Raw genomic sequence first — 10521 nt, forward strand, 5'->3', positions numbered from 1 at the left:
TGCTGATAGGTTTAGAGAAGAACATTTGAAGTGTTACATTTGAACACTAAATGTCACCCCATTTCCCACTTCAACTTTTTTTAAAAACAAAGAAATAAAAAGTGGACTTGAAACAGAAATAACAGCATGAGTGAGGTTTCTGAATGGGTACATTCAAAGTCCTCCTCCCTGTAGTGAATTTAGTTAAAAATATCATTTTTACTTTTTGTGGTATCAACTTTTTCCTCCTTCCTGAGTAAAAAGTGTGTGTATCCAAGTGAAATGAAAATACACACCAAACAAATTATTTTGGGTGAATTTGTGAGGACCTCTCTGAAACTTTAACACATGCATAAATAGATCCTCTAGAAGCCTTTAAAATGAAAAACTTGTGAGGATTGGCCAAAAGGTCCTCGCTTGTCAAAAAATGTCTTCACTACGTATAGTATAATATGGTAGTGGTCCTCACAAGACTAGTCATACAAACACACACTCACACACACACACACACACACACACACACACACACACACATCAACCTGAATCATGATTGTGAGTCAGCAAGGCTCCGAGATGTTTCGGACATTTGCATACAACTCCCATACACAAGCGCAACTTTGTTATTGACATCCACTGGTGGGTCGAACATTTGAATTGGCTAATCAAACATCTGTGATGATGATTGGTCATGATCACGTTCCTCCATCAGGTGGAAATGACACTTATTTTCACACCCTTCTGATAATTAGATGACTCAGCCGTCGAATCGGGTCATGACGTTGACACACCATTGTGCCGAATACTCAACAAAGCAAAGAGATGAAACAATTGTGTCACGGAGATAAGTAGATTTTCACACATTTTCTTCGGGTCACAACAAATTGCTAATGGACTCATGGTAAATTGTTTGATTTGTTTGACCATTATAGAAATATATTTTTTTTTAACTTGAAATTTGGATAACAAAGTTTCATTATATGTTATGCAGTAAATGTAGAAGTTTTTTAAAAACAAAGTTCAAAGCCAAACAAAGCTACCGTTCACTTTGACCCTAAATGAGAACAAAACGCCTTTAAAAAAAACCTGAAAGGATCAAATGAGCATTTTTGAAAACAATTTGTTTGGTTTAAATCCAGTTTAACAGTTTAAGTCGGCAAACATATAGGTCAAGCCCCTCGTGCTGCAAGGCTGCCTGACTTGAACTTTCTTCCACGAATCCTGCCGAATTATGCTCTGAAAAAAATTAGCATTGGCACCAAGTTTAGCCAGAAGGGCCTCAAACTTAAAGTTTTTTTTCAAAGGCCAATAACACACACATATAGCTAGCTAGGCCTTCACTCAACCTGGAAGTAACTCAGATAGCAAGCTAGCTAGCTAATAGACAGCTAATAGATAGTTAAGTAACTCAGATAGAAAGCTAGTTTGCTAACAGATAGCTAACAGATAGCTGACATTTTTTGATCCCTTATACGACACTATCACAGAAATTTAGCAACTGGTAAAATTGTCTTAGACATAAACAAACAACAAGAATGGCTGTAATGACATTTCTCTCTAGTACAGACGAATACATTTAAAAAAAAATCCCACAAACAAGCAAAAGTTAATTTTTACTTTCTTAAAACTGTTTCCACATCCATAAATCAGCATCAAAATTCCACCAAAAGGCCTTTTTATACCATTGGCTCACGTCCATTTCTATCTCCTATCACCTCCAGCATGTTGTAATTGAAAAATCAAGTACACTGATCCCACATGATCCCATAGAGGGGGAACTGTTTCAGAAAAACACATTAAGATACATAAAAGACACAGTCGATGTTTTCTTTGATTCTTCACTCTTGTCCCTGTGAGAGTGACAGTCGACTAATTAAAATGTCTGTGACAATTGAGCTCATTAATTAAGGGGGGTTATTCGCCTCCCTTGTCCTGCCAGTTGAGAAAGGCCTTTCAAATAATGTGTTCCAGACACATTGTGTGTGTGTGTGTGTGTGTGTGTGTGTGTGTGTGTGTGTGTGTGTGTGTGTGTGTGTGTGTGTGTGTGTGTGTGTGTGTGTGTGTGTGTGTGTGTGTGTGTGTGTGTGTGTTTGTATAACTAGTCTTGTGAGGACCACTCACATTTTATACCAATTGTAGTGAGGACATTTTTGACAAGTGAGGACCTTTTGGCCGATCCTCACAAGTTTTTCATTCTACAGGCGTCTAGAGGGTCTATATATGTATCTGTTAAAGTTTTAGAGAGGTCCTCACAAATTCACCCAAAATGTATTTTCATTACACTTGGATACACACACTTTTTACTCATTGTGTGTGTGTGTGTGTGTGTGTGTGTGTGTGTGTGTGTGTGTGTGTGTGTGTGTGTGTGTGTGTGTGTGTGTGTGTGTGTGTGTGTGTGTGTGTGTGTGTGTGGTTAATGAGAGGAAACAGTTCATACCACAAAACGTAAAATGATATTTTAACCAAATTCACTATAGGGATGAGAACTTTGAATTTACCCATTCAGAAACCTCACTCCTGCTGTTATTTCAGTTTCAAGTCCACTTTTTATTTTTTTTGTTTTGAAAGAAGTTGTAGTGGGAAATTGGGTGACATTTTTCCACTCCGAGACTAATAAAGACCAATCCAATCCATTTAATGTTCAAATGTAACACTAGTTCTTCTCTAAACGTAACAGCAACGGTGGTCCTCACTCCGTATCTGGAGTTATCCGGACCTCATAAATCCATTGAAACAGGAGTGTGTGTGTGTGTGTGTGTGTGTGTGTGTGTGTGTGTGTGTGTGTGTGTGTGTGTGTGTGTGTGTGTGTGTGTGTGTGTGTGTGTGTGTGTGTGTGTGTGTGTGTGTGTTTATGAGTATGTGAGTGTGTGTGTTTATGAGTATGTGAGTGTCTCCAATGCTGTTGATTAGTGGACAAATTAAAACAGTATTGATCCAGCGGATGATTAAGTCATGGCGGCTGGGCTTTGTATCACCACTGATGGAAAACATAAAGCTATTTTGCAACAGACTTTACCCATTGTGACCATGCGACGATGTCATGCTTGACAGTCGATTACGAAATAATAATTAAATAACCTTACATGTGATGGATCCTGTCGTGATATTGATCTGAAAATGCATTTTTTTTTGAATGTGAGAACTACATCTTTAGAAATAACGTGAAAGTTAATCTGCAGTTAAAATATGAATGAATTTTCACAAAGTATCAAGTAATTTATGAATAACCTGGTAAAATTCATGATCCACGTGACTTTTGTGTTGTGTATCACATAACACAGTTTTAATTCAGGCCATTTTGGACAAGAATGTCGCAGTCAGTCCCCAAAACGCATAAGGAAATATCAAAACATAATCCCCAAATGTTTCCATCAAAAAACAATGTTGTTAATTGAAATTAGCTGTAGCATAGAGCTTTTATTGATATAGGGTCTATAGCTAACTAATACTGGTTTGGATCTGTGTCAGATACAGTTTACCGTACATTAGCAAAATTTTTCAGAGGCACGCTTATAGGCCCCCAAACCCGTCCCCCAAAAAATAAAACAGGCTCAGAAAGACGCACGATGAAACCATGCAATAAATCAAAATACATGTAATGCATCAGCAAAGGATGCTTTTTCCACATTCTCTCGGTAATGCATCAGCAAAGGTAAATTAAACCGAGCTGCTCCATCCCTTAATAATCTGAGAGTGAACGCTGGCGCGTGTGGCTGTCGCTGCTCACCCGCAGTAAAAATATCCTGTACACAAAATATACCTTATTTTATATAGAATAAATGCGCTATTGGATTGTAAGTAAAGAAATAAATTGTACTGTATAATAAAGTCGTTTTAGCTATCTAGCTAGCTATCTATTAGCTGTCTAGCTTTGTATTAGCTAGCTAGCTTTCAATCTTGGAGTTACTTCTGGGTTGAGGGAACGCTGGCGCGTGTGGCTGCCGCTGCTCAACCACAGAAAAACATATTAACTATCTAGCTAGCTTTATATTAGCTGTCTATCTGTCTGTTAGCTAGCTAGCTAGCTTTTTTATCTTTTTGAGTTATTTCTGGGTTGAGTGAACGTGGGTGCGTGTGGCTGCCACTGCTCACCCACAGAAAACCTTCTCCTGTGACTTATGAAAGGCGCTTATAAATGAAATGTATTATTATTATTATTATTATTATTATTATTATTATACAATACAACAAATCCTGATATAGCGCGTTCACAACAGCTGCAGCAGTAACAAAACTGTCAACATAATATATAGTAAAATAATAAACATAAAACATGGACAATTATGCAATCCTAACTACTTTTTTACGAGACCAGTGAAATGACAGAGGTCACTTCCAGTAATTGTAACCGAAACTGGCTTTGAACGTCTCACAGCATGTGTGTTGAATCTCGCAAGTTGTAAAGTGCTTCACATTGCATCACGGAAGGGAAATAAGGTAGTGAGTCAAGCAGAAGTCAGCATTAAGATAAGTCATTTCGAAACTCTTTGGTGGGGCAGCAGAAGCGACTGGGGGGGGGCTCTTGAGGTGAGCGCGTGCTGTACCTTTAAATCACGGCAAGTGTTCACTTTGCGTGACGTTTGACGCACGATTCTGTAGGCAGGAAGCCCGGCGCCGTTGCTAAAGTTACAATACGTTACCTCGCGTGGCGCCGGAAGTTGTGATATCAACGCAAGACGAGCCTTAATGGTACCTAATACACTACTTTTATTTGGAAAAGACGTAAAAGGAAGTAGCTGCGTGGTACGTACAAAAAAAGTCAAGGGAAGGCGAGCACAGTGTGCCTTACTTGAACGAACAGCCGAGAGGAGAGAGGGAGGGCTCCTCCAAAATCAGGCAGGTTGGTTGTGCGATCGCTGACTCGACATGTCACAACATTAGCCCTGAGTGTGGCTCGGAAACAACAGTATTTACCCCCCACCCCCGCCACCGAGGTACACCCACAGAACAGCGGTAGTTACGCAGCCACGCCTCGTCACGCCGCGACTTGAGAGCCCCCCTCCCTCCAAATACAACTGCTGGCGGCGAGGAAGCGAGGCTGCTCTCTCCCGGGGAACCATGAGGGAGTACAAAGTCGTGGTCCTCGGCTCCGGAGGCGTCGGTAAATCCGCGCTGACCGTTCAGTTCGTGACGGGGTCATTCATCGAGAAGTATGACCCCACGATAGAGGATTTTTATCGTAAGGAGATCGAGGTGGACTCTTCGCCGTCCGTGCTGGAGATCCTGGACACCGCCGGCACTGAGCAGTTCGCCTCCATGCGGGACTTGTACATTAAAAACGGCCAGGGCTTCATTCTGGTCTACAGTCTGGTCAACCAGCAGAGCTTCCAGGACATCAAGCCTATGCGGGACCAGATTATTCGGGTGAAACGGTACGAGAGGGTCCCGATGATCCTGGTGGGCAACAAAGTAGACCTGGAGGGCGAACGGGAAGTGTCGTCCGGCGAGGGCAAGACGCTAGCGGACGACTGGAACTGTCCATTCATGGAGACCTCGGCCAAGAACAAGAGCTCGGTGGACGACTTGTTCGCCGAGATTGTCCGCCAGATGAACTATGCGTCCACGCCGAGTGGCGACGACCAGTGTTGTTCGTCTTGTGTCATCCTGTAAAAGGAAACTTCGGCTCCTTGCTCGCTTTTATTTTTTTCCCCATGGTAAGTCGAGTTGACTGCGACGGCATGCTGTGAGACGTTCAAAGCCAATTTCGGTTACAATTTCTGGAAGTGACCGCTGTCACTTTTGTGACTTGAAATTTATCCACTGGTCTCGTAAAAAAAGTAGTTAGGATTGCATGATTGACCATGTTTTATGGTTATTATTTTACTCTATATTATGTTGACAGTTTTGTTACTACTGCAGCTATTTTCTACATAAATTGCGATGATGCTTTGGTCGCCATTTGTGTGTTTGACGGCAGCATAGAGTTGACAAATTCAAATGAAAAGTTTGTGGAAGGGTGGGGCGGTTGCAAAAGGCTTGAAACTACCACATTCTTGGTGAGGGTCCGTATCGACATGCAGATCATGTCGTTTGTACGTGTCAGCATATGATAACAGTTTCATTCAAGTCTTTGTTCCTGTTATGTTATTACACACTAAAGCTGCCCGACGTGCCTTTAAAATAGTAATAACACCTTGTCTATCAATGTCACTGTTGTACATCGTATGTACAACAAGAGTAGATGTCCATTGTAAAACTTTACAACCTGTTGCTAGCTAGTTCAACTGAACTGGGCTTTTTTCTGGTCACATGGCTACTTGTTGTTCGGCAGGGTACAAAAGGCTCAGTCATGACTGCCCCACTGGCCAATGAAATAGTGTAAAGGCAAACAAACATTTACTCGGGAAATTAGAACTTCACGAACACATTTTAGGGCTTCAAAATACAAAAATCACATGGAAAAATAGTAAGCACAGTCTTGTCCGTAAGACGGACGTCAAACACCGTGAGACTCAGTCAAAACCACACCACTTCCTACCAATAAAACCCGTCACTTATGTGCGCAATAAGTTTTCAACGTATGCTGTTTTGAGGTTTGGATCAGCACGCAATAAACTATTTTGCATAATTAGTGTATGTTGTCATTCGTCACAAGAATGCACGTTCACTTACTATGTTCCATCTTAATCATTGGGGTTCTGTCACTAATGTAGAAACTGAACGTCATTTTCTGAGAACCCCGGTGTACATGCGACTAAATGGACGAAACAAAGCTTTTATAACAAGTGTGTAAAGTAACTTAACTCATTCAGTGAAAATAAATGTGTCCACTCCAGTGCCAGGGTTTTTGTCATTGTCACTCGAATTCCAGGACCTACAGAAGATGGAGTTTTAGGACCACATAAACATTCAATAATAATAACAATACATTTCATTTCTAAGCGCCTTTCAAAACTCTCAAGGTCACTTTACAGTCACAGAAGAAGTTTTTCTGTGGGTGAGCAGCGGCAGCCACACGCGCCAGCGTTCACTCAACCCGGAATAACTCAAAAAGATCGGAAGCTAGCTAGCTAGCTAATAGATAGCTAGACAGCTAATGTTGAAAGCAAACACGAAGCTGCAGCATCCATTGACGAAAGAGATTGTCTCACATAAATCTGCATTAGAAACCTTATACTGTACTCTCTTGTTTCATCAGAAAAAAAACAGTTAATTCCTAAAATATATGGGTCTGGGGTTATATGAGCTTGAAATGAGGGTGGCTGTCCACTACAACACAAACTAGGAGTTATCAGAAGCCTCCAGGATCGGGCTGAACAAATATCAACAAGCGTTGAAAGTAAAGAAAAGGAGTTAAAACATGTCAGGGGTGTTAATTCCTAATTTATATGGGTCTGGAGTTGTATGAGCTTGAAATGGGGGCGTCTGTCCAAAATTCAATGTAATAGATACAGATTGGTTTCTATAGCGCTTTAACAACAGCTGAAGCTGGAACAAAGTGCTAACATGGGAAAAAAGGGGAAATGCTGGCCCTCGTGGAAGGGAACAAACATTACCAGAGGTGCTTTAACGTCATATTTTCAATACCCGAATATATTCGTGAATGAGCTAAGGAGTCTATAGTGACTTGCTCAGTGGCACCCTGTCAGTACAAACGCCTGACATTGTAACTGTTTGGTATAATTATCCGTGAACCTTTAACCTTGTAGCCCTGAAACCAGCTTCTTCCAGATTGGGCCGCCTCCTTGTTAGTATTTTTTTTTTCGTGTTGAAAGAATTGAGGAAGTGTCTGACTCGTTTGCAGAACTGGAGAGACAAGTTGTTCTTGCAACTTGATTAGCTTTTTTTTTTAAAAAAAAAAGTTAGCGGTTGGTTCTCACACACAACATGGCGTAGGTCTGTTTCACTTACTCTGAGTTTCTCCTGGAGTTCTTGTTTTGTAGTCCTTTATCGTCCTGGTGTGATTGGTGACCGTTTTTTTTTGTGTGATTTGTGGCAGTGTGTTGCAGCAAGTGTGTCTTGTTGGCATCTCAGCCTGGAGGAGAAGGAGGAAGGGAACCAACTGAGGCAGAGGGGGAGGGCTCCATCCACTCTTCAGGAATTCTGCTGGCTCGGAGAATCTTTGCGGCGTGATCCGTTGTCCACAGTTGAGGTCTGGTCCCAAAGCCCACCAGAGAACTCAAATTTCCCCTGCAAGGAAATGGCGCCGTTGAACATTCAAAAAGAGAGTGTATTTTGTTCATAACCGCATTCAATCCTTGGACGGGTACAAACTTTGAGGTTCTTCTAGGGTATTATTTTTGCTCCAAAGTTGGTGGTGGAAAAACAACAACTTTGTTCTTCTCTGGCTTTCAAGGAGATTTTAATGTGAGGACCACCACCTCGTGTCCAGTGCCTTTTTTCTCCCCACCCTCACTCAACACACTTCAACTGTTTCCATTTTAGTGCCAACGCACCTCAACGTCAGAGATGTTCTGTCCAAGGAATGGTGCGCTTCTTTAAGTTAAGGTCTTTAATTCTTTTTTTGGGGGGGGATTATCTACATTATTTTGTCCTTCCCGTAAATTTGATCGTATGAAGCGCTGCAGCCAGTTTTGAAAATGCGCAGGTACTGGAATCATTATGACAATGACATCAAACCACTGGTGGACCTCTTCAATCAATGTTTGACTTTGTAGGACAAGTGATGATGATGATGATGATGATGGACATGGTGTGGACCAATCTAATCCTGATTGTAATTTCAATTTTCGGACCAGCTTTTCAACTATGAGCGGTCTTTTTTGTTGTTGTTGTTGTTGTTTTTTAAAGATCTTTTAATACAGATTGCATTTTTTTAAAAACAAAACCACCAGGGTGTGTGCTCTTTTTTGCTCGCTTCTTTGTTGTGGTTTTATCATGGTAACACCAATTTTTGTCATGTCAAATTTAGAAGACAGTGATACCTCGGTTTACGAACCCCTTGCCTTACGAACTTTTCTGTTTACGAACGTTACATTTATGAAAAATGAGAATTTTACCTTGGCATACGAACTTTTTTCCAGGATACACACGGAGCGCCACAATGAGTGATGTGTCGTTCGCGAACGAGCCGTTCTCCTAACAACAAAATGGCAGCCGATTGTTTTTGTCCTCTATTCCCCGCCCCAAGTCTTCGGTTAAAGCCACGTGATTGGTCAAGAACGCAGCAGTGAAGGGGTGGGGGTTACAGACAGAGAGAGAGAAATTTGGACTCGTTTCAACTTTGATCGTTCAAAGGCAGAGTGTAGACTGCAAGGTTAAAATATCCCATCAATCAGGCTCCACAAACAACTTGATGCAAAAAGCTATCAACTCAGCTAAACATGACACAATTGATGAGGAACTAGATAGAATTATCACAGAGAAAGCACCTACAAGGGATCATTCCTCAAGATGGTGAAAGAAGAAGGCTACGTTCCTCATCAAGTGTTTAATGCTGATGAAACCGGCCACTCCATTCCATCAAGCCACCACCGACCATCATAGCTAGCTAATTGTTTTGCGAAATCCAAACAGCTTCCCTGAGTGGTTTGTGATGGAACTTAATAATCATGCGGTGCGCACAGTGTAGCCTTTTATAAAGTTAACTAAAAGAAAAAAAAAACACTGATGTGATATAGAAAGGAGATAAATATGCTTAGAATCATCTAGTAAATCCCTCCTGTGTTGAATGGCAATAGTACCCCGCCCCATTGGTTGGTTGCAGTAAAGGCAAGGCTGATTGTTTACATGGCATCCAGATACACACGTGTTAGAAATTGCTCGTCATAAACCAGAATGTATGAACGTTGACCCCACCCCCGCCATCTTTTGACTGTTTCAATAAGAGGCAGTGGAGCAAACATCTGATATCTGAAGAATTTGCCCTTTGGTAGGAAAATGGCCGTGCGGCGATCTCGTCTTTCTTTTCATCTCTGTTGGAGGGTTTCACTTCCTGCCTTCAACTCGGTATTTGTCGACTTAAGTGGGCGGGGCTTTTTTATGTCATGGAAAGTGGTCATGTGACATGGTTGCCCTGGTTAATGGGGAGTTACGATGTGGTATGGCTAGTAGGGGGTGTGGAGTGAAGTGGTATGACCTCGTTGCCGCCATAGTGGTGATATCCACACATATCTATGTGGCATTAAAAGTGATCACATGATAATAAATCGTGTTTTTTGACTGGAGTCGGAGTGTTGCTAGCATAAGTGGGTGGTTAAAACCTCTTTTTTTAAGACAAAACTTAATCACCATATAGACTCCTCACTGAATTACAGGCTGCCTCTGCTCCCTGAGCGCCAGAATGCTATTTCGGAGGCTCTGTTGTGTACAAGCTGGTGGTTTTCTTTTTGCTTTGTTATAGATCGTTGGCATTGCTCCTAATTGCATTAGCCTCCTTTTATCAAGTTACTCAATGGTCTTATTTTCAAGTTGGTGACGATTCCTGACGTGACGTCACGTCAGGAACGCCCCCGACCGAGAAAGCAGCACACAATGCATTTTGGGTACTTTGTTTGGTCTAAAAACTTCGTGTTGATTCATGTTGATGGCGAAATTAGAAGGAAAACACATAAATAACGCAATGGTGAATTGCTGCGTGTTACA

The 10521-nt window shown here is 41.5% G+C and overlaps 1 protein-coding gene and 1 long non-coding RNA gene across 3 annotated transcripts in view; one reads left to right on the top strand and one right to left on the bottom strand.

The window, feature by feature from the left end:
- LOC148888613 (uncharacterized) overlaps positions 1-4833 on the bottom strand; it is a 34026-nt gene extending 29193 nt beyond the window's left edge. For both annotated transcript variants that reach the window (XR_016117134.1, XR_016117135.1), the window contains exon 1: positions 4766-4833. This is a non-coding gene — a long non-coding RNA (uncharacterized LOC148888613). The remainder of the gene's footprint in view (positions 1-4765) is intronic.
- A 55-nt stretch (positions 4834-4888) lies between these two features.
- LOC148888615 (ras-related protein Rap-2b) lies at positions 4889-8754 on the top strand. Its single transcript, XM_089013275.1, has 2 exons — positions 4889-5630; positions 7916-8754. The coding sequence occupies exon 1, from the start codon at positions 5035-5037 to the stop codon at positions 5584-5586; it is 552 nt and encodes a 183-aa protein (XP_088869401.1). The 5' UTR covers positions 4889-5034; the 3' UTR covers positions 5587-5630; positions 7916-8754.
- The last annotated feature ends 1767 nt before the right edge of the window (positions 8755-10521 follow it).

The sequence above is a fragment of the Hippocampus bargibanti genome, linkage group LG14, assembly GCF_051943395.1.
Source record: "Hippocampus bargibanti isolate YZ-2025 linkage group LG14, ASM5194339v1, whole genome shotgun sequence".
NCBI classification, from domain to species: domain Eukaryota; kingdom Metazoa; phylum Chordata; class Actinopteri; order Syngnathiformes; family Syngnathidae; genus Hippocampus; species Hippocampus bargibanti.

What these genes read in the sequence shown, in the direction of transcription:
- LOC148888615 (XM_089013275.1), top strand. Translation starts at nt 5,035, where the DNA reads ATGAGGGAGTACAAAGTCGTGGTCCTCGGCTCCGGAGGCGTCGGTAAA.